This window comes from Protopterus annectens, chromosome 2.part0 (genome assembly GCF_019279795.1).
Source record: "Protopterus annectens isolate FY-2018-M chromosome 2.part0, PAN1.0, whole genome shotgun sequence".
Lineage (NCBI taxonomy): Eukaryota > Metazoa > Chordata > Ceratodontiformes > Protopteridae > Protopterus > Protopterus annectens.
The window spans coordinates 223,465,325-223,490,029 of record NC_056728.1 but is presented as its reverse complement, the minus strand read 5'-3'; the positions used below and the strand labels follow the sequence as shown (position 1 = coordinate 223,490,029).

General features: G+C 45.1%; 1 protein-coding gene across 1 annotated transcript in view; it reads right to left on the bottom strand.

Moving 5' to 3' along the window:
- Window positions 1-23,050, bottom strand: part of SF3B1 (splicing factor 3b subunit 1) — a 1,956,191-nt gene extending 1,933,141 nt beyond the window's left edge. Inside the window, exon 1 of the mRNA XM_044060306.1 lies at window positions 23,045-23,050. Coding sequence (XP_043916241.1) covers window positions 23,045-23,050 — 6 coding nt within the window. The remainder of the gene's footprint in view (window positions 1-23,044) is intronic.
- Window positions 23,051-24,705: the final 1,655 nt, after the last annotated feature.

Genomic DNA, 24,705 nt, shown 5'->3' with positions numbered 1-24,705 from the left:
TCCAGTTAGAGCACATCCAGTTTCCTTTTCCCCGACAGAATGTTTTTGGATTGCTTTCCGACTATCCAAATCTTGTTTTGACTACTGGATCTGAAATCTTCAGAAGGGAGATGTCTGCAAAGAGACATCAGGGAACGGGGAACGTCATCATCATCCATGTGTGTGTCGGATCTTCTCGTTCCAGGATAGTCTCAGCTTCCTCAATGTCATTCCGAGGCGGGTTCTTTCTGCCAAATCAGAGAGGCCTCGAAGAGATGAGTTGGCTCTCTGGGTCCCGAGGAGGCTCCTGAGGAGTTGGCTCTGCAGAGCCGGGATGGGGACTAGTCAGAGGCCGAGGAGGGGGAGGAGTGGGGGGGGCCGACGGAGCCGACAGTGGGCAACCCTGTGGCTCCTCTGGGACACCCCCTGTCCCTGTCAGGCAGAGCCAGAGGTCCCAGCTCTAGGGGCCAGCTCCCCTCGCTAAAGATCCCTCGGCACCACGAAAATGGCTCCCGAGCCGAAAGCGAAGGGAGCCGCACGGGAGGGCGAGGGGCACCGAGAGGGAGAGGGGGATGGAAAGGACGAGGGAGCCACTCCCGGGACCGCCGCAGGGATGTCCCGCGAGCCGACTCCATGGAAGACGAACGGAGCCGAATGACGGTTCGAGAAGACTCCCGAGTCTCGATTTGACCTACAGTCCGGGTTCACAGGAGGTCAGGAGAGCTCAGAGGGAAAGGAGGGGACTGATGATGGGGCTCTGACAGTGGAAACTGAGTCGGGCTCTGAAGCATTGAGGCCTGACACCACGACTCCGATGACTCTGCCATCCTCCACCTCTGAAGGCCGCGAGACCTTTAGCCTCGGCGACTCCAGAGGAATGAGACAGCAACAGGCCAGACAAGAGGAGAACAGATGAAGCCGAGAACACGGAGCTCTGAGAAGGTGCCGACACTTTCTGGTGGTCGGCTCAAGGTCTTGTCGAGCCGACACAGGTCCGGATAAGCTCTGAGCGCCGAGAAACTGTGGCGAAGTCTTACTCGGCTCCAGCTTTATCGCTCCAAACAAAAGGAGAAGGCAAAGCAGGAACGGAGCAGGTCTCGCCGGCAGAGGAGCCGAAGAACGTGAGGGGATGTTTGAGATCCCCTTCCTGTTCAGACACACAGGGACAAGGCTCTCAAAGCCTCTCTCTTTCATCAGCTTTGTTTTTGGCTGAAGCCATGGCAGACCTGCAGACAGGCAGACCCTGCAGGAAAAACCCCAGACAAAAGGCCACAAAGTGTGTGAGCGAGCCTGACAGAGACATCAGAGACAGCCAGCACGCATCACACTTTGGAAGACCGGAGCTTCTTGTTTTATATAGAAGCCTAGAACACACAAACACAACACACTCACACACCCCATACCAAAAACACAATTATAGTAAAAATAGTAAAAAATATAAAAAATAAGCAGTAAGTAGTACCTTACAAACAAACACTTAGGGGGGAAGGGAAGGCCCAAGGAAGAGAAGAACTAAAGTTGCTTTTGACAAGAGAAAAAAGAAAATAGGATAGGACAGAGTTTAACTAACTAAACTAGGATAATTTAGGAATAAAGGGAAAAAAGAAGTAACTTTTATAGAAAAAGAAAAAGCTAAAGGAAACGGGTAGAAAAACCAACCCAAAAGCTGCGGCTGCGGCGAGATCTGAGGTAACTCTCTCGCCAGCATTGTGGATATATAGAGCCTCGAGCCGGTGTGGAACCAACTCTTTAGCTTGAGCCGAAGTCGGCCGCAGGGAGGTCTTCTCCTCCCATCCAAAGAAATGCGGCGTAGATAGACAACTTAACATCTTCTCTTTTCTCACAAATTGGTGGAGTCTGCTGAGATCCAAAATGGGTCTCCAGTCCCCTGTTTTTTTTGGAACCAAAAAAACCCTGGAGTAAGTTCCGAATCCTGTCTGGTCTGCTGGGACTGGATGGATGACTCCTTTTTCTAGCAATCAGCGTACCTCTACTGCTGGTTGTCCCATGTGACTGGGTGGAACGTCCGGGATTTTTTTGACAGGAAGAGGCTGGGTGGAGAACGGTATGAAATACCCTCTGGAAATGATACTTTGTACCCAACTGTCGTATGTTATACTTAGCCAGGCTTTGGGGTACAATGATAAGCGACCCCAGACTGCCTCCAGAGCAGGACAGCCGGGCCTCCCTTCAGGAGCGCTGGTAGGATTGACCAGAGAAGTGGTCTTTGTCACCCTGGTGTTGCGGACCTCCTATGCCGCGAGGGCGGCGTCTTCCACTGAAACCACCTCCTCTGTCTCTGGAGGGGGGCTCTCCACATGTGTCTTGAAAGGCTCCTTGGGTTTTCTGGAACCACATCTTTCCTCCCCTCTGACATTTGGGAAAGGGTCAAGTGGGGGTGGAAAAACGGACTCCGACGGCAGACAGAGTCTTTCCTTCTTGCTCACACCTGGTCAAAGTCTCCTTCACCTTTGGCCCAAACAAAGATGATCCGTCAAATGGGGTATTAATAAAAGAAGACTTGAAGGGTTCCGCAAAGGAACAGAGTCGCATCCAGGCATGCCTACGGAGAGAGAGTCCTGTACTTGTGGCTCTACTCGAACCATCAGCTGCGTATGATACGAGACGCATGGACAAGTTGACTATCGAATTGAAGAGAGCTGAGTGGCAATCTTAATGGATACACTCAAAGCTACAGCACCCTGAAGAGCATCTCCAAACTCCTTAAGATCTCTTTGCAGTCTGCTAAAATATGACGAGTAGTTCAGTGATCTGAGTGAGAAAGTCGCTGAACTGAACATGCGTTTCCCATATCTATCCATGATCCTAGATTCTCTGTTAGGAGGATGGATAGATGAGGAAGCCTCAGACATTTCCTTTTTGGTGGCTGCCGCCACCACCATGGCATCAACAAGAACTCCCTTGGTCAAAAAGGACTTATCCACAGGGGCTGAAATAAACTTATTAGGCCTCCTAGGAACAGGTTCCATAGATTCTGGAGACTCCCATGCCCTACGGGAGACCAGATCCATAAGCTCATCGTAGGGCGGAGATACCCAAGAGGTGGAAGGTTGAGACCCAAATGCCTTCAGGAGAACAGACTCATCCTCAGTAGGGTTCTTGGACTGCCAATCACCCCTCTGCCTAAGAATTTCAAGACTCTCCACAAAGGAGATATCCTCAGAGGGGGATCTGGGGGACCCTTCTGATTCATCCAGGTCAGTGTTCGATGTGATAGACTCCTTGGGGGAGTCCAAATTCCTCCTCATGCATAATCTCTTCCTGGGAGCCTCTTCAGGGGAACTTCTGGAGAAGTCTCAGAAGACCAGGGAGCGCCCTGTGAGGCTACCTGAGGCTCTGGGTCTCTACGCATGGAATGACTAGAGGAAACAGAAACAGACACAGGCACTTTACGGGAAGACGAGGCCAGACCTTGAGATGAAGAAGTCTTGGGAGACTACACTCGCCTCATGGCATCGAATGCATCTCGGCTCCGATGAGTCGTCGATGGCTCCGATGGAGCCTCAATCTCCTCCCGCACCGAAGCCATGGGCTCAGAGCCAGAGGTAGGAGCCGAGCTAACCCGAGCCGAGGCCTCGTGAGGAAAAGTCGGCACAGACAAGTTGGTGCGACTATCCTCCCTGGACCCGACCGGAGAGCGTTGGCTCCTAAAACCCCGGTCAGCGCCGTGAACGTCCAAGCAGATGGAGCCGACGACACTGGAGCAGGTATCGGCTCCAAGGGATCCACAATCATCAAGTCTGCCTCCTCTGGCTCCGAAGGTCCGGTATGGCTCAGAGGAAGAGCAGACAATTCAAAGGTAGTGGTCTTCGGCTCAGACAGTTGTGTCTGAGCAGACAGCAATTTAACTAGGCCTGGTGCCTTTAAGAGTTTCTGAACCAGCCGGTCCATATCCAGATCAGCTAGGCTGACAGAGGACCTGGAAAAGTGGACAGATGGAGCCGACTGGGGCAATATGGATAGAGGTTTTTCGGCAACTGGTTCCAAAGTTGTGTCCCAGTTCCGAAAAGAGCAGACTTTCGGCTCCGAACGCAGTGGCGCCGAAGTCACCACACACACTGACCTCTTTCCTTTTTTGGATCTATAATCAGTGGAAGACTTAGAAGATTTAGATGACTTACTGGCTCCATCCTGATCAGACGCTGCCTCAGAAAAGGGGTGTTTAATAATACACCTATCAATCACCTTCCTCTTCCTTTCAGCTAACACACTTGTGGAAAAGGAATGACATATGCTGCAAGACTCTTGCAGATGTACCTCACCCAAGCAGTAAACACACTGCACAATGGCATCTGTGACTGACATTTTCTGTCCACAGTCTGGGCATTTTTTAAACTCAGACTTTGGATGTTTGTCTTTTTCTTCAGACATTACACAACTCAAGCACACTGTTTAACTATGAGCTGTTTTGAACTAGGTAACTCTCACAAACACACACACAGCCCAAAAGGGGCACTGACAACTAAATAATTACAAACAGTAATAAGAGATCCAAAAACAATAGTCCCAAAAGGGATCACTGACTAATCACTAAATAAGGGATCCTAAGGCCAAAAGGCTGAAGGCAAGACATATAACACTGAGGGAAGGGGTATAAACACAGAAAAACTACCATCTACTAGCTAGTATATCTGCTCTTAAGAATAGAGCAAGGATAAATAAAAATGAAAAAAATATGACTTGCTGAAAGTTGAAAAACTCCCAATAAAGTATCGAGCCAAGCTGGAAACCAAGAGATCCGTGCCACGGCAAACTAGATCTGAGGTAATTCGAACAATGCATTGTGGGATAAGGGGTGGGGTATCGAGCTACTGGAGAAATTTGAGCTTGCTACTCGGCCGTGTCGGTGCAGAGGATCGGCTCTGAACCCATTAGTGATGAATGAAAGTACAGTTGTGTATACTTACCATAAATGTAGATGTTAGAGTGTATTCCCTGTTGCAGTCATTACATTTGGGTAATCTTCTGGCAGGTTGCCCTCAGTCGGCCTGAATAACAAAGTCTTGGGTCCTGCGTCGGTTGCTGTCTCCTCTTCCATGACGTCAGGGGTATAAACACATGCAGCCGACGCCATGTTATTCAGTTTTTCTTGCCCCAGATGTCAGGTGCCCCCCAAATGGGGAACAAAAAAAAAAAAAAAAAAAAATTTATATATATGTAAAAAACAGAAATATATATGTAAATGCACTTTTAGCAACATAAACTTTACCTTCATCTAAAAGCAAATACACCACAAAGGCTTTAGAATATAGTGAAGGAAAGAGAAGTTATAGAAAAGGGGGATGGCGGGTGGGTAACCCGGACTGCAACAGTGAATACACTAACATTTACATTTATGTTAAGTGTACACAACTGTACTATGTTCTTCGTGTTTCACTGTTGCAGTCATTACATTTGGGTAGAATCCAAAAGCTATGGATGGGAGGATGGAACTAGATAGCATTAGGAGCGGCTATAAGGCCCTGCAGAGAACTGCAGTGGCAAAGCCTGCCCTGGATTTGGAGAAGAGAGGCAAATTATATGGCTTTGTGAAGGTATGAACAGAGCTCCAAGTAGCAGCTTCTAAAATGTCTTTGGTTGGAACTCCTCTGAGAAAAGCTGCTGAGGTAGAGGCAGCCCTGGTGGAATGTGATCTGATCCCCTTCGGCACAGGTTTACCATGGTGCAAGTAGCAGAAACGAATGCAGTGGCTTATCCACTTAGAAATAGTCTGCTATGATATAGCCTTCCCCTCTGATCCTGCAGCAACTGCTACCAGTAGTTGCTAAGACTTTCTTAGAGATTTGGTCCTGTTTAAGTAGAATCTTAGTTGTCTGTGTACGTCTAATGAATGTAGAATCCACTCCCCCTTGCTCTGTGGATTTGGGTAAAAGGTTGGTAGGTGAATTGTTTGGTTAAGAGCCACACTGGATACCACCTTAGGCATACAAGGATTGGTCCTGAGGGACACCCTGTCCAGGTAAAATGTAATAAAAGGCTCCACAGCCATGACAGCCTGTAGTTCTGAAACCCTTCTTGCTGAAGCGATTGCCAAGAGGAAAGCTGTTTTCCAAGATAAAAATATTATGTCCGCAGTAGCTGCTGGTTCAAAAAGAGGCAGGGTGAGTTTTTCCAGCACAAAATTGAGGTCCCATGCAGGAGTTAGCGATCTTCTCAGAGGCCTTAAATTTTTGGCCCCTCTAAGATACTGTTTAAGCAGAGGATGAGAAAAGAGGGGAGGCTCCGTGTTGTCATGAGCCAAGATGGCAGAGGCATGGATTTTTATTGAAGAAAAAGATAGGCCCTTGGCAAGCATCTCAGTCAAATATTGTAAAATCTGAGGGATATTTGGCTTTGCTGAGTCCGATCCTTGTGCTTGGTTCAAAGCACAGAATCTCTTCCATTTATCAGCATAAGATTTTCTAGTACTAGGCCTTCTGGCTTCCAAAATGACATCCATCACAGATTTACTGAGAGGTGTTGTTTGAATAATTAAATGATCAGCCATGCTGCAAGGGTCAGAGTTTGGAGCTGAGTGTGCAGAATTTGATTGTTCTGCTGAGAAAGCAGATGAGGCATTTGAGGCAAGTACCAAGGAGAGAGTTGAGACATATTCCTTAGAACTGGGTACCAGTGCTGGTGAGGCCAGTACGGAGCAATTAGGATCATTTTTGTTTTTTCCTGTCTGACCTTTAGTAAGACCTTGGAGAGAAGAGGCAGAGGGGGAAAGGCACAGACTGATAGGTTTTTCCAACTGAAGAATAGAGCATCCACTTGCCATGCTTGTCTGTGATAAGTCCTTGTGCAGACTGTGTCCAGTTGATCATTTTGGGGAGAGGCAAATAGATCCATGTCTGGGCTCCCCCATTTCATGTTAACATGCTGAAGATTTGTGGATCCAGTTTCCACTCGTGCGGGTCCATAAGATTTCTGCTTAGGTCATCTGCCAGAGTATTTTGTTTTCCTGGCAGGAATTGAGCTTGAAGATGTATTTGTTAAGTCAAAGCTGTGTCTCACAATGCCATGGCTAGTCTGCAAAGTTGGTAGGAATGTGTACTCCTCTGCTTATGTACCACATAACTGTGGTGTTGTCCGTCTTTATCAGTAGTTGTCCTGGATGAAGTAAGTCCTTGAATGCTGTCATAGCATTCTGAGCAGCTAGCATCTCTTTCTGTTTGATATGCAGATGCATTTGTTTTGGGCTCCATTTGCCCTGAATGCATCTCCTCACCAGGTGGGCCCCCCAAGCATAGTCTGATGCATCTGTAGTTAGGGTTTGGGTGGCTGGGGGTAGAGTGAATGACAGTCCCTTGTTCTGGTGATATGCCTTTGCCCACCAAAGAAACTCCTGCTGTAGGCAGGGAATGAGAAGAATCATTGTTTCCAGACTGTGACAATGTTGACTCCATAAACTTTTTAGGTACCACTGAAGTTTCCTCATATGCAGTCTTGTGTATGGAATTAGCAGAATGCAGGATGCCATGAACCCTAAAGCCTGCAGAAATTGTTTTGGAGATAACTGGGTTTTTGTTGCAATTTGTTTGAAGTACGTTGTCAGTTGCCTTTGTTTGTCTGGCGTAAGGTAAGCCTATCTGTGCAGTTGTATTCAAGCTTGCACCCAGGAATGTAATTATTTGAGAGGGTACCAGTTGGGATTTCTTTTCATTTGTGTACCCTAGGCATGTTAGAAACCTTTTTACAAATGCCAGATGTTGAGGAAGTGTGTCCTTGTTCTCTGCTTGAATGAGACAGCCGTCCAGATAAGGATAAATTTGTATGCTTCTTTGTCTGCAGATAACAATTACTGGTGCCAGGCACTTTGTAAAGACCCTAGGCGTGGTAGATAAGTCAAAGGGCAGTGCACAGAATTGGTAATGCAAAAAACCTGCCGTGAAGCGGTGGTATCTTCTGCACGATACACTTAATGGGATATGCAGGTATGCCTCAAGTCTAGAGTAACTAACCAAGCATTCCTGCCCAGCATAGGCAGAAGTTGTTGTAAAGTCAGCATTTTGAATTTTGGAATGTCCAGGAACGTGTTCAAAATTGATAAGTACAGTATTGGACGCCAGTCATTGTCTTTTCTGGGTACCAGGAAAAGTCTTGAATTAAAACCTTGTCCTTTTTCCTTTTCTGGTACTGGTTGAATATCCTCAATATCAATGAGGGACATAACTTGTTTCTGAGCCTCTGCTCATTGACTTTGTAGCAGATCTGGCCAACCGTTTGGAAATGGCAAAGAATGGAAATGAAATCTGTACCTCTGGGATACTATGTTTAATACCCACATGTCCTGGGTAATTAACTGCCAATTTTGAGCATGAAGTGGTAATTTTACCCCCCAAGGGGGCTGCCAAAAGATAAGTGCTTGGTGAAGGTAGAGGGAAGTCACTGAGACTGCTTACTGTAGGGTTGTGCTTTGTTTCCTTCAGTTTTGGATGTGGAGGCACCCCATTGCTTAGACCTGTAAGAACCCTGTGATTGGTATCTAGAGCCTTTTGAGCATGTGGATTTGTCTTGAAGGGCTCTGTTGGATACAGGAAAGGACCAATTTTTAGTAGGCCAGTGCCTACTGAATCTGGGTGGCTGCACTTGTAAGAAATCTTTTACAGTTTGCACAGATTTAGCTTTGTCTTCCATTTTCTTTAAAACCTCTTCTGCCTTATTACCAAACAGAGTATCATGCTGCAAGGGGGCATCCAACAATTTAGCTTTAACATGGTCAGGCAGATTTTGCTCCTTGAGCCAGGCATGCCTTCTAATCATAGATCCAGTAACTGCGGCCCTGCAAGAGGCTTCCAAGGAATCAAAACCACATTGCAAAGTATGCTTTCCAACCTGTTCTGCTGACTGCAATAATTCCTGTAATTCTTTATTTTCCACACAATCAGAAATCAACATAAATTTCTGTTTCAATAAGCCCATAACATGCTGTTGATATTTAAGCATATGAAACTGGCAGTTTAAGGCCCTAATTGCCAAGGTTGCAGACATATAAACCTTCTTTCCCCATCTATCCAGTGCCCTGGAATCTCTATCAGAGGGGGTAGGATTTTTGGCTGTAGAGGCCTTTACACCTTTGGGACCCTGTGAGATAGTTTCAGGATCAGCAGCAGGATTTTTAAATAGAAATTTGTGGGAGTCAGGAACCCTGTAATATCCGTCTGGCTTACTATGAGCCAGAGGTAGGGAATCAGGAGCCACGCTTGATTCCAAAACGACATCAACAATATCTAATACAGGAGGTATTGCAAAAGGCCTATGCTGAGGAAGAAGGAAATCCCTAAGCCTCTTTTTTGATTCAGAGAAATCCTGACTCTCCCAATGAAAATATTTCCTTAAAGTATGCAAGGTTTCTCCAAAAGAATAATCCTCAGGAGGAGACGCAGATGGGATGGATTTTTCTGCATCAGAATCCTCATAGGGTGGAATAGAAAATTCCTGATCAGAAGAAATGGAAACCTGATCTGAAGATTCATAATCAGTGTCTTGCCTAGACCTCTTAGCGGGGGGGGGGGGTTGGGAACCCCTGATCAAGGCAATCAAGTCCTCAGCCATTTTGATTATCTGTTTTTTAGGCATAGAGGCCTGAGCATGTGGCTCATGCGTCGGGTTTTTAGACATAGATGTTTTTTATCTTGTTTTTGAGGCTGGCATCGGTTTTATATAAAAATGTTGAGGCCTGAAAACACTCTCAGAAGCCGGTGCCCGCTCAGCGGCTCCAAACCCATCCAAGGGAGAGACACCCATGGTTTCAATACTCTGAGAATCTCGTGGCATACCGGACTTCGCATGGGTCTTGGTAGAGGCCTGCGATTCAAAAGTAGCAGGTATCAGGGGCTGCGAAAGTGCCTGAGTACCAGCGAATCGGCGACTGGCGAAGGAGATGTTTCGTCAGTTTTGGACCTCAACGGTCTGTCTTTTTCTTTGCGTTTTTTGTGAACTCCGGTAGTCTGATTGCTAACCGACGAAATTTCAGGGTAATTAAATCTGGATCCAAAATATTTAGAAACAAAAATATACAGATGCTTAATAGTGCGTTGGTTAAATCTAGCATAAAACCAACAGCAAGGCACGTTATGATCTGGCCTAGGCAAGGAATACAGTACAAATGAAAATCCTTATCAGGTATTTGCTTCCCACAAGTAATACAATTATTAACTTTTACTGACATTGGTAAGGAGCAAGAAAAAATTCTCCCCAACGGGGTACTTAGCTTTAGTTGAAGACTTTGGTTCTGAAACTCGAATGCGAAAATTTCAGGAGTTGGCCGACCGGCATTTGCGAACTGCTTCTGCTTCGGGCACCGCGCGGCACGAAAGACTGAATAAAATGGTGTCGGCTGCATGTTTTATACCCCTGATGACCTGACGTCATGGAAGAGGAGACAGCAACTGATGCAGGACCCAAGACTTAGTTGTTCAGGACAACTGAGGGCAACCTGCCAGCAGATTACCCAAATGTAATGAATGCAACAGTGAAACACGAAGAACATCGGTGAGATTGAACAACTTCATATGTTTGAGATTCCAATCCAGATCTAACAGCTAATTATAAAATAGTGTTTTACACCATTCATTCACTCCGAGATAATCTGCTTAATCCCTTTTAGGGTCATAAGGGAGATGAAGCCTTTCTCAGCATTCAATGGGCACAAGGCAGTAAATATCCTAAACAAGATGACATGTCACAGGAAACCACAAGCTCATTCACACATCTGCACATCTTGAAGACCATTACTTACCTACACAGCACACCTCTGCTGAACACCCACCAACCCCCCACCCACTTACACACAAAACACACGAAAGTCCTAGAAACGCAACACAGAAGGAATTCCAGTAGACTTCCAAACTGAAGAACCAAGAGGGAGCTATTGATAAAGTACAGTTGTGTACACTTAACATAAATGTAGATGTTCAAGTGTATTCACTGTTGCAGTCATCACATTAAGGTTATCCCTGCCAGGATAGCCATCAGCCGGCCCGAATACCAGAGACTTACTATTCCTGCGTCAGTTACTGTCACTTGAGGACTGACGTCAGGTCGTCGGTAGTATAAAGTAAGGCAGCAGACGCCATTACATCAGTTTTTCTTGCCCTAACCTGTCAGGAGCCCCCAAGTAGGAGGTCAAGCTCTGGTGGAAGAACCCCACCCGTGGAACATAAATACCAATACGTCCCTTGTAAGGAAAGGAGAATAAGGAAGAATGGTAATAAAAGTAGAAAGAGAAGAAAGGGGGATGGAGGGAGGGGAAACCAGGACTGCAACAGTGAACACACTTGAACATCTACATTTATGTTAAGTGTACACAACTGTACTATGCTCTTCGTGTTTCACTGTTGCAGTCATCACATTTGGGTTGATTCCAAAAGCTTAGGAAATGTGTGGAGGCAGAGAAGGAAATTAGGGGCTGGCTAGGATGCCCGGTAAGACTGCACAGACAAACCCTGCCCTGGATTTGGAGAGGAGAGGCAGGTGGTAATGTTTGGTAAAAGTGTAAACAGATGTCCAGATGGCAAACTCCTCTGAGGATAGCTGGAGGCTGCTCTGGTGGAGTGTCCTGACCCCCTTGGGGGGAAGGTTTTAAATGCGGTTTGTAGCAGAAATGGATGCAGTGTGCTATCCATTTGGAAATGGTTTGTTTGGAGATGGCTTTGCCTTCTGCCCCTGTAGCAAAGCTAACCAGCAATTCATCAGACTTTCTGAAGGATTTAGTCCTGTCTAGATAGAATCTGAGCTGTCTCTGTGCACATCGAGAGAGTGAAGAATCCTTTCCACCTTGTTCTGGGGATTAGGAAAAAAGGAGGGCAAATGAATGGATTGGTTGAAAACCATGCTGGACACCACCTTGGGCATGAAGGATGGGTTAGTTCTGAGGGATACCGTGTCTGCATGGAAGATGAAGGGTTCCACACCCATGAGTGCTTGCAGATCAGAGACTCTTCTGGCTGAAGTGATGGCTAGAAGAAATGCTGTCTTCCAGGAGAGAAATGTTAGCTCTGCGGAAGAAGCTGGTTCGAAAGGGGGAAGGGTGAGCTTTTCCAACACAAAGTTAAGGTCCCAAGCTGGTGCCGGTGTCCTTCTGGGTGGCCTCAAGTTGCTAGCCCCTATTAGGAATGGTTTGAAAAAAGGGTGTGAGAAAAGAGGCTGCTCAGTGTGAAAATGAGCAGAAATAGCAGAGGCATGAATTTTTATATAGGAGAAAGAGTGGCCACTGTGTAGTAGATCATTTAGGTATTCCAGGATGAGAATGAGGGAGGGCTGTGCCGTATTGGCTCCCTTAGTCTGGATCCAGATGTAGAACCTTTTTCATTTATCAGCATAAGACATTCTGGTGGTAGGGCATCTGGCCTCTCAGATAACATCTAGAGCCTGTTTACTGAGGTTGGCAGATTGTTTCGGGGTTAGGGAATAAGCCAAGCTGCCAAAATGAGTGTCTGCAATTGGGGATGCATGAATTCGCCTTCCCTCTGGGTCTGGAGGTTTGGAATCTGAGGAAGATGCCATGGAGGCAGCGGGGACAGGCCGGGCAGCAAGGGGTACCAGTGTTGGCAGGGCCAGTCTGGAGCTATAAGAATGGCCCTTGGTTTTTCCTTCCTTATTTTGAGCAGTACCCTTGGGAGGAGAGATGGGGGGGAAAGGCATGGGCCAATAAGAGTGACTCAGGGGAAGAAAAGGGCATCCACTTTGCAAGCCATACAGTGATGCTCCCTGGTGCAGAATTTTCTGAGCTGATGGTTGGTGTGGGAGGCAAAGAGGTCGACCTTCGGAGTTACCCATTTCTGAGTTACTAGGGTGAAGGTATTTCTGTAGAGTTGCCACTCATGTGGGTCCAGAAGATTTCTGCTCAATTGGTCTGCCAGAGAGTTGAGACAGCCTGGCAGGAACTGTGCTAACAGGTGTAGTTGCATGGCAGAGGCTGTGTGCCACAGGTTCATGGCCAGCCTGCACAGAGAGTAGGAGTGCGTCCCTCCCTGCTTGTTGATGTACAACATCACAGCGGTGTTGTCCGTTTTGATCAGGAGAGCCCCTGGAGAGAGAAGGGGCTTGAAAGCTATCAAGGCATGCTGCACAGCCATTATCTCTTTTTGATTGATGTGCAGAGGGATTTCCTGTGGGCTCCATTGGCACTGTATGCACCTGCCGTCCAGGTTGCACCCCAAGTATAGTCTGATACGTCTATGGTAAGGGTTTGGGCAGCGGGGGATGGGGAGAAAGGCAGTCCCTTGTTGAGGGAGCATGCTGTTGCCCACCAAAGAAAATCTTTTCTGACGCAAGGAATTATAGGTAGAAGAGTTTTCAGGTCTTGAGAGTGCTGACACCAAAGGCTCTTTAGGTGCCACTGACATTTCCTCATATACAGTCTGGCATATGGAATGAGTTGCATGCAAGATGCCATGAACCCCCGAGCTTGCAGGATCTTCCTTGCAGTTAGCTGGGTCCTGGTGGCTAGTTGAGATAAGTCGGTTGTCAGGAAAATTTGTTTCGCTGGTTTAAGGTATGCCATGTGGGATGCTGTGTCCAGACTTGCTCTCAGGAAGATTATCCTTTGGGTAGGCACCTGCCTGTATTTCTTTTCGTTGATTGTGTACCGTAGAGAGGTTAGGAGGGTCTTTACAAAGACCAGGTGCTTGAGCAGCTTTTCCTGGCTGTCTGCCTGAATAAGGCAGTCGCCCAAGTACGGGTAAATCTGAATACTTCTTTGTCAGCAAAAGGCAATGGCCGGAGCCAGACATATTGTGAAAACTCTGGGGGCAGTAGATAAGCCAAAAGAGGAAGTGCAGAGAACTGAAAGTGTTGAGATCCTGCCCTGAAGTTGAGATATTTCTTGCATGATTCCATGATAGCAATGTGGAGGTAGGCCTCTTTTAGATCTAGGGGGGCTAGCCAAGCGTCCTTGGACAGCATGGGTAGCAGCTGCTGGAGGGTGAGCATTGTGAATTTTGGGATCACCAGGAAGGTGTTTAGAATGGATAGATCGAGGATGGGGTGCCAGGTGCCCTCTTTTCTGGGTACCAGAAATAGTCTGGAGTAGAAACCTTGGCCTATCTGTTCTGCAGGAACATGCTCTACTGCCCCCAGACAGCAGGGAAAGGATTTGCTTTTAAGCCTCTGCCCAATGATTTGAAGGTAGATCTGGGAACCCTTTTGGGGATGGAAGGGTGTGGAAGGAAAATTTGTATATCCCTGAGACACAATGTTCAGAACCCAGTGGTCCTTGGTAATGGTGGCCCAGGTGCTTGAGTGAAAGGAGTTTTCCTCCTAGGGATAGGTGAAGGTGGGCAGAGGGAGGGGGTGAAGGAAGTGAGTCATTGTGAGTTCTTACCATAAGGGGGTGGCTTTGAACTCCCTGGTTTTGAAGTGGAGGTAGTCCACTGCTTAGATCTCTGCAATCCCTGTGGCTGCTGTCTATGGGGGGTTGATTCCATGGGGCCTTGGCTAGGTCGGTTTACTGGGAGCAGGAAAGGACCACAGTTTGGAGGGACAATGCCTGCTGAATCTAGGGGCAGGACCTGCAAGAAATCCTTACTATTTGCATAGATTTTGCTTTTTCTTCCATCTTTAAGACCTCTTCTGCCTTAGTACCAAATAAGTTATCTTTGTGCAAGGGGGCATCCAACAATTCAGATTTGACATGGTCTGGCAGAGGCTGTTCCTTATTATGCCTTCTGACAGATCCAGTGACTGCTGCCTACAAGAAGCTTCTAGGGCGTCAAAACCACAGTGCAAGGCATGTTTAGTTAATTGACTTGCAAAGTGCATTAACTCTTGTAAAGCTTTAGATTCTGCCCAAGCAGGAAAGGAAGACATTTTTTGTTTAAGGAGTTCCAAGGTATGCTGCTGAAATTTTAGCATATGGAACCGACAATTTAGTGCCCTGATAGCAAGAGTAGCCGAGGTGTATATTTTTTTACCCCATCTGTCCAATGCTCGGTAATCCCTGTCCGAGGGGGTGGGATTTTTAACAGACGTTGCTTTAATCCATTTTGGCCCTTGAGAAAGGACCTCAGGGAGATAGCTGTAGGATTTTTAAAAAGATTTGTGTGAGCCAGGGACTCTATAGTACCTACCTGGTTTTCTGGGTGCAGGAGGGAGGATGTCAGGAGTCAAGCTGGATTCCGGGAAAACATCCTCCACAACATCCAGGAATGGGGGGATGGCCAAAGGTCTGTTGTGGAAGATCTAGGAATTTCCTGAGTCCTGAGGTAAGCCTCTCTCAATGGAAATGCTCCCTTAAAGTAGACAGGGTTTCCCCAAAGGAAAAATCCTCTGGGGGAGAGGCTGAAGGAATGGAATTCTCTGCATCAGAATCCTCATAAGTGAAGAGGGGTTGCATGTCTTCATATATAGATGCATCAGATTCATCTGACTCTTGTTCAGACAAAACTACAGGGGACAGACCTCTTTTCCTTTTGGAGGAGGTAGCTTGGATCATTAAAGTCTTCCACCATTTTAAGCATTTGAGACTGAGGCAAGGTAGCAGGTGCCTGAGAGTGGGTTGTCTGTTTTTAGGGTGAGGTTCATACACTGGGCCTAAGAAACTAGGTCGTTTTTGAAAGAATGGTAGTCGTGAAACAAGATGTCGATGTGTGTCAAGATTCAGTAGTGCGAAGGACTTCCTCGGAAACCAGTGCCTGCTCAGCAGCTCCGGACCCATCCAAGGTAGAGACGACCGCAGGATCCTAAGTCGAAGAGTTTTACGGCATACCGGACTCCAAAAGGGTCTCGGTAGTGGCCTGTAAATCAAACGAAGCAGGCATCATGGGCTACGAAAGCGCCTCACTGAGTACCAAAGAACTGACAACTAGCTTAACGGAAGCGCCGTTGGTAGGTTTGGACCTGTGTGGTTTGTCTCTGTCTTTATCTTTATGGTTTAATTGGAAGATCTGCTGTCGGATGGCTTACCGAAGCCATAATAGAATTCAAAGACTGTAACTGAAAATATCTGGCTACAATAAGGGCCCAACAACGGATATTTTTGGTAATGAAAGCACAGAAGCGACAAAGTACAGTTGTGTACACTTACCATAAATGTAGATGTTAGAGTGTATTCACTGTTGCAGTCGTTACATTTGGGTAATCTGCTGGCAGGTTGCCCTCAGTCGGCCTGATTTAAGTCTTGGGTCCTGCGTCTGTTGCTGTCCCTTCTTCCATGACGTCAGGTCGTCAGGGGTATAAAACATGCAGCCGACGCCATTACATCAGTTTTTCTTGCCCCAGATGTCAGGTGCCCCTCAAATGGGGAGCAAATAAAATTAGTGACACAAAAAATATACCTCCAATCCCAAAAGCAAAATACACCAAAAGGTCTTTTAAACATAGTAAAAGAAAGTAGAGGTATAGCCGAAGAAAAAACAGGGGGCTGGAGGGAGGGTAACCAGGACTGCAACAGTGAATTAACTCGAACATCTACATTTATGGTAAGTGCACACAACTGTACTATGTTCTTCGTGTTTCACTGTTGCAGTCATTACATTTGGGTAGATTCCCAAAGCAATGGTTGGGTGGAAGGAGTTATACAGCATTAGGACCAGCTATAAGGCCCTGCAGGACAGCAGTGGCAAAGTCAGCTCTGGATTTGGAGAAAAATGGTAATGTTTCGTGAATGTATGAACTGAACTCCAGGTAGCAGCTTCTAGAATGTCCCTGGTAGGGATACCTCTGAGAAAGGCTGCCGAAGTAGATGCAGCCCTGGTGGAATGGGATCTGATCCCCTGGGGGATAGTCTTTCCATGGTGCATATAGCAAAAACAAATACAATGGCTTATCCATTTGGAAATGGATTGCTTTGAAATAGCCTTTCCCTCTTCCGCCCCTGCAGCAAATGCCACCAGCAGTTCAGATTTTCTTTGAGATTTTGTTCTGCTTAAGTAAAATCTAAGTTGTCTGTGTACATCCAATGACTGCAGAATCCGCTCCCCCTTGTTCTGTGGATTGGGAAAGAAAGTAGGCAAATGAATTGTCTGATTAAGAGCCACACTGGATACCACCTTAGGCATGAAGGAAGGATTGGTCCTGAGAGATACCCTGTCCGCATGGAAAATGATGAAATGCTCCACTGCCATAACAGCCTGTAATTCTGAAATCCTTCTAGCTGAAGTGACTGCTAAAAGGAAAGCTGTTTTCCAGGAGAGAAATTGTAAGTCTGCAGTAGCAGCTAGCTCAAAAGGAGGGAAAGTGAGCTTTTCCAATACAAATTTGAGGTCCCAGGCAGGAGTTGGAGCTCTCCTGGGCGGTCTTAAGTTTTTGGCCCCTCTGAGACACTGCTTTTGCAGGGGTGAGAGAAGATGGGAGGTTCTGTGTTGTAATGAGCTGAAATGGCTGAGGCATAGATTTTTATGGAAGATAAAGACAGGCCCTTGTGAAGCATCTCAGTTAAGTATTGTAAAATCTGAGGAATGCTGGGTATTGCTGTGCTTATCCCTTGATATTGATTCCATACACAGTATCGTTTTCATTTGTCGGCATAAGATTTTCTAGTACTAGGCCTTCTCGCCTCCAAAATGACATCCATCTCAGGTTTGCTGAGGGATGCTAAGGGTGAATTTAGGTGATTAGCCACGCTGCAAGATTCAAAGTTTGCAGCTGTGTGTGCAGAATTTGGTTGTTCTGTTGAGATAGTAAGTAAGGTGTCTGAGGTAGTTGCCACGGTGGAAGGTGTGACACATTGCGCAGTAGTGGGTACCAGTGTTGGCAAGGCCAGTCTGGAGCAATCAAAATCATTTTTGGTTTGTCCTACTTGTCTTTTAGTAGGACTTTGGAGATCAGAGGCAGAGGGGGAAAGGCATAGACTGATAGATTTTTCAAGCTGAAGGATAGAGCATCCACTTTCCAGGCTTTTTTGTGTTGAGTTCTTGTGCAAAATTTGTCCAACTGATAGATCTTTTTGCCTCACCCCAGAACTGTCTGGGCTCCCCCATTTGCGTTTCAACATGTTGAAAATCCGTGGTTCCAGTTTCCATTTATGTGGGTCCATGAGATTAATGCTTAGTTCATCTGCCAGAGTATTCAGCTTTCCTGGCAGGAATTGTGCTTGTAGTTTAACTTGATAGGTCAAGGCAGTGTTCCAAAATGCCATGGCTAGTCTGCAAAGGGGGTAGGAGTGTGTACCCCCTTGCTGGTTTATGTACCACATAACTGTGGTGTTCTCGGTCTATCATTAATTGTCCTGGAAGAAGGTAGTCCTTGAAGGCTGTCAGTGCATTCTGTACAGCTAGCATTTCTTTTTGATGGATATGAAGGTGCATTTGATTTGGGCTCCATTTGCCCTGAATGCACTTCCCTGCCAGATGTGCCCCCCCCCCCCCAAGCATAGTCTGATGAGTCTGTAGTTAGGGTTTGGGCGTCAGGGGTTGATATGAATGGCAGTCCCTTGTTTTGGTGGCAGGCCTCTGCCCACCACAGGAACTCTAGTTGCAGGCAAGGTATGATAGGAATCATTGTTTCCAAGCTGTGACAATGCTGACTCCATAGACTTTTTAAGCACCACTGAAGTTTCCTCATATGCACTCTTACATATGGAATTAGAATAATGCAGGAGGCTATGAAACCAAAGGCTGGCAGTATTTGCCTTGCAGAAAGCAGGGTTTTTGTGGCCACCTGTCTGAAGTAAGTCACCAAATGAATTTGTCTGTCTGGCGCAAGGAAAACCATCTGAGCAGTTGTACTCAAGCTTGCACCCAGGAATGTAATTTTTTGAGAGGGTAACAGTTGTGATTTATTTTCATTTATAGTGTACCCTACACAGGTTAGAACCCTTTTTACAAACGCCAGATGGTTTAGAAGAGTGTCCTTGTTTTCTGCCTGAATTAGACAATCGTCCAGGTATGGATATATTTGAATATTTCTTTGCCTGCAAAATGCAATAACAGGAGCCAGGCACTTTGTAAAGACCCTGGGCACAGTAGATAAGCCAAAGGCCAGTGCAGAGAACTGGTAATGCAAGTAGCCTGCTTTGAAGCGGAGGTATCTTCTGCAAGATTCCCTGATTGGGATATGCAGGTAAGCCTCTTAAATCCAGAGTTGCCAACCAGGCATCTTTGCCTAGCATTAGTAGCAGCTGGTGAAGAGTCAGCATCTTGAATTTTGGAATGTCCAGGAAGGCGTTTAGGAGTAGATAAGGCCAGGATTGGACGCCGTGATTTTTCTTTTCTGGGTACCAGGAAAAGTCTTGAACAGAAACCTTGTCCCTTTTCCTCTTCTGGTACTGGCTTAATAGCCCCCATGCTCAACTTGTTTCTGTGCCTCTGCCCACTGATTTCGGGGCAGGTCTGGCCATCCGTTTGGAATCGGCAACATGTGGAAATGAAATCTGTATCCCTGGGATACTATACTTAAAACCCATTTGTCCTGGATTATAAGTTGCCAGTTTCTTGCATGAAGAGCCAGTTTTAGGGGGGGCTAAAAGGTAAGTGCTTGGTAAGTGTGAAGGGAAGTCATTGAGACTGCTTACCATAGGGGGGGTGTCTGGTTGTTTCCGGATTTGGAGGAGGCGGCACCCCATTGTTTTGTCCTGAAAGTCCCTTGTGACAAAAACCTGGAGCCTTTGGAATGTCTGGGTTTGACTTGAGTGGCTCTCAAAGGAATTGGAAAGGACCAGTTCTTAGTAGGTTAGTGCCTACTAAATCTTGGAGGTTGCACTTGTAAGAAATCCTTACGTTTGCATAGATTTAGCTTTATCTTCCATCTTTTCTAAAACTTCTTCAGCCTTATTACCAAAGAGACGGTCCTGTTGCAAAGGCGCATCCAACAATTTTGCTTTAACATGATCAGGCAGATTTTGCTCTCTGAGCCAAGCATCCCTTCTTAGCACAGACCCAGTTACAACAGCCCTGCAAGAGGCCTCAAAAGAATCAAAACCACATTGCAAAGTATGTTTTCCAACTTGTTCAGCTGAATGCAATAAATCCTGTAAATCTTTGTTTCCACACAGTCAGAAATTAACATCATTTTCTTTTTAAGCAGTCCCATGATATGCTGTTGATATTTTAGCATATGAAATTGACAGTGTAAAGCCCTGATTGCCAGGGTTGCAGAAGTGTAAACCTTCTTACCCCATCTATCCAGAGCCCTGGATTCTCTATCAGAAGGGGTAGGATTTTTAGCTGTAGAAGGCTTAATGCCCTTGGGATCCTGAAAAATGATTTCAGGATCTGAAACAGGATTTTTGAAAAGGAATTTGTGGGAGTCAGGGACCCTGTAGTATCTGTCTGGCTTGCAAGGAGCCGGAGGCAGACAATCAGGAGCCATACTAGATTCTGAAAAAACGTCATCAACAATGTCTACAACAGGAGGTGTAGCCAAAGGCCTATGCTGAGGAAGGAGAAGAAAATCCCTAAGGCTCTTTTTAGATTCAGAGAAATCCTGACTTTCCCAGTGGAAATGTTCCCTTAAAGGGAGAGTGTCAAAGATTCACCTTCCAGAACACTTTATTTTTTTTCCTAACCAGTGCATACTTTACATAGTTTTCAGTAGACCTTTGTTACTAAATCTGCACTTTTCCCTCCCTTTTATGTGTAATTTCACTGTTTTTATTTTAGGAGCGTCCCGCTCTCAGCCTGGCCAGAAAATACCACCCATAGCGTGATGTCATCATTCACACCCCCTCCACACCTTCATATATTTAAGTATGACCCTATTTGACCTTTGCCAGGATTGTTTTCACTCCGTAGGGAAAAGTAACTCAATCCTGCTTTGGTTCCAGTCAGGTCTGACTCTGAACTTCTGAAGTTTACTTACCACATTCAATAACTACTAATTTACTGGCAGTAAGTTCAGTGTGGAAATCATAGTTACAAAACAAATAAAAACCCACGTAATGCTGATCGCTTCATACAATAACTCCTTAATTTCTTCGGAAACAAATGACAAAGTGATGGTGTAAAGACAACAAACATGCATCGGTTTTAAGTATTAGATTGCAATTATTGAAAATCAAATCAGAAACCAGTTTTTTTGCAAAACAGAAGTTTGGAAACTGTAACATATTACATTATTGACTGTTGTTCAGTGATATATCAGATAATCATAAATGCTATTAAAAGCAAGGTGAAGGCATGAGGCGAAATTAGAAGCGTTATATCAAATCACAGAGTAGAGAGGTGTACTGCCGATATTTCAGTTGCCGATGTTAGAACAGCTCCAAATTTTGGCTCATGTCTTCAACTTGCCTGTAACAGCTTTTATGATTTATTGGTTGCTACTGTTAAAAGAAGAGGAGTTTTCTTCTTCTTTTTTTTTTTTTCTTTATTTCTCCAACTTAGGACATCATAATTGAAGTGCTTTCGTGCTATGTGTCATGAAACTGTTTTGCTGTTACATTTTAAAAGGAAGCTCTCTCTCTCTATATATATATATATATATATCATTTATTTTTTTTGGGTGGAGACAATTATTTATAAATGATGCGATTTATCTCTCCACGAGTTGACTGTAGCATGTGAAAATAGTTACCAAAATTAAAAGTGTTATATGAAATCTTACAGTAGAGAGGTGTACTGCCGATATTTCAGTAGCGATGTTAGATCAGTGCAGTTTACCTCTCAACTCTGTAATTTCATATAAGCTCCTAATTTTTGCTCATGTCTTCACCTTGCCTTTAACTATGATTTCCCTGTCCCTACTGTTTAAAGACAGTGGGGTTTTAGTCTTTACTACCCTAAGTCAGGACTGCCGAACTGAAGCACATTAGCATTCAGCATGTGTGATTCATTGTAGCAGCTGTTTGCTGCTACATTATTAAAGTAGTAACTTTTTTATCTTCCCTCCAGCAAGACTTGGAATTACAGCACTTTAGCCTACATATGTGGACTGTACCAGCTGCTCGATACTTTGTAAGAAACAGTTACTACAGTTTAAAAGGAGCCAATCTTTTTATTTTCTTTTATCTTTCCACAGTTAAGGACGGCAGACGTTGTTGCAGCTGTTTGCCGTTACATTTTAAAAGGAGGCTATATATCTATGGAGAGATATTGCACAGTTCTTCATAACTGAAGTGATTTAGTGCTCTACAGGTTGAGTGCAGCAAGTGAAGGTATGAGCCAAAATTAAGGAGTGTTGTATGAAATCACAGAGTAGAGAGTTATATTGCTGATGTTTCAGTTGCCGATGTTAGAGCAGTGCAGTATATCTCTTAACTCTGATTTCATATAAAGCTCCTAATTCTGGCTAATTTTTTACCTTGCCCTTAACACTTATGACTTAATGGTCACTATTGTGTAAAGGAAGCAGTTTCTTTTTTTTAATTTTCCCCAAGTCAGGACATACAAATTGTAAGACTGAAAACATTCATGCCTGTGTCCTACTGCAGTAGTACAATCAGTTTGAGTTAAACATAATTTGATTTACGATCCCTAGACTTCAACTTCTTTAACTCAATCCCACATGCAGAAATAGACCAAGAACTTTGCTGGATGAGGCTGCCATCTATTACACAAATAGCAGAATAATGAATACCGATACTGTATTTGCGGTAACGGCTGAAGCGCATTAGCGCTAACGCGCCTATTGTTCTAACTGTAGTAAACGTTTTTTTTTTTACATTAATACCAAGTAGCTTGCTGCAGTTTTACAAAAGATTTGTGTTTGTTTTATTTTTCCTTTGTTACAGAAGATTTTTTTTACAGGGAGCATGGAGACAGCTACGACTGTGGGCAAATGCACAAAATCAGTGATGGCTTTTAAATATTACTCTGGCAGGTTTTGCATAACCATTCATTCTGGAGACAGACAGTATCAGTCATTGCTGACGGAATGTAATCATTGCTATCATAAAATAACATTTTACAGTGGAGATTTTGCAGTGGAGGGGGTAATAGCTTAGCAGTAATACCCATAATGTAATGCTCTGACCAGTCACTTCCTTCATAACTCTCAATTTCTTTGTTCAAGAATCAGGAACAAAATGATGGTGAAAAGAACCAAAATCAGGAAATATTTTTAAGTATTGTTCCAGTTCTCTTGACAAGTAAATAGACTAGCAGGCTTTCCATTAGTGTGCATTTTCTGAAGTATAAAGTCTATTGAAGCTCATTGTTGTCTGACTTAATCCTTAGTTACTTACCGTCATCATTATCATCAGCCCCCTTTTCTATTTTCTTCACTGGGTTGGAGTACCATGTTAACTATCACCATCTAGTTCTCTCAATTCAATGCCACATTCCTGACTTCTTTGACACTCATGTCTGACTGCCACAGATCTTCTTTCACACAACCCATCCACCTCTTTGCTGGGTGTCCTCGTTTCCTCTTATCTTCTTCCTGTCTGTCCAAATCTTCTTCACCAGATTGTCTTCTGCTTTTCTGCACACGCCCAAACCACTGAAATCTGTTCTCTTTAATCTTTTCTGCAATTGGAGCTACTTTGGCTTCTGCCTTATGTCCCCATTTCTTCATCTGTCCCACAGTGTGCACCCTACCACCCTTCTCGGCACTTCATGTCCATCACCTCTTCTTCATCTGTTCTATCTTTACTGCCCAGGTTTCTGTGGTATATAGTATTACTGGTCACACCACTGTCTTGTGCACCTTACTTTGAGCCTCTTTGCATTATACTGTCACAGACTCCACCTGAGACTCTATACCAGTTGGCTGCAGCCCCACTGATTCTAGCTTTGGCCTCTTCATTCAGACTTCCCTTCTCCTCAACCACCCCTCCGAGATACTTGAAGCTATTTACCTATTCCACTATCTTCCCTTCTGTCTCAATTCTCAGCTTCTTCTGATTTCCCCAATTGCTGTCATTACCACTGTCGTAGCTGTGCATAGTTTCATCCCATGTGCCTTCGGTTTTGCATTCCATTCCCTACCTTTGCTGAAGTTCTTCCTGAGAGTCTGCCTGTAATGCCACATCATCTGCATACAGCAACTTTGTTGATCTGTCCCCTTCAACCTGTTTGCTAATGTAGTTCATCACCAGTATGAACAGCAGTGGGCTCAGAGCTGAACTGTGGTGTATACCCACTCCCACTGGGAATTCCTCTGTGAGGCTAAACACTCTTCCTACTTGAGTTACTGGGTCCTTATACATAGCCTGCACTAATTCTGCCAACATTTCTGAGACTTTGAACCATGTCAGTACTGCCCAGGTCAGTTTTTTTGGGAACATTGTCATAGGAATGCCCACTTGGACTCTTTCCTCATCTCTAGCTTCTTCTCCACTATGCATCTCACTGCAAACTTTAGGTCAATTGTGCTGCATCCTAATCTGAATCCAAACTACTCATCTCCCATGTTACATTCTACTACACTGCATATCCATTTATCAATCACCCTCTCCAGAACGTTCATGCAATGTGATAGAGTTTGATGCCATTGTACTGGCCACAGTTGTGGATGTCCCCTTTATTGCTGTACACTGGCATGAGTATGCTTATTCTCCAGTCATCTGGGATATGCCTTTCTCTCCATGCTGCTATGAGTACCCCAGGAGCCATTTCTCTCCTGTCTCACCCAACATCTTTATTATATCTACTGTGACCTCATCTGAACCCTTTTTTTTTTCCCCTTGGGCCCTTTCCCTGGGGAACTTTCATTTTTTTTTTCCCCCCCCATTTCCTTTTTTTTCTTACTTTTTCATCCCTTTAAAGGGGGGGCTTTTTTTTCTTTTTTTTTCCCCCCCAAAATTTTTTTAAAAGGCCTTTGGTTTCCCCCGGGGCATTTTTTTTTTCCCGCCCTTCCCGCCGGGGTTTTCCTTTTCCAATTTTTTTTTTAAAAGGGGAAAAA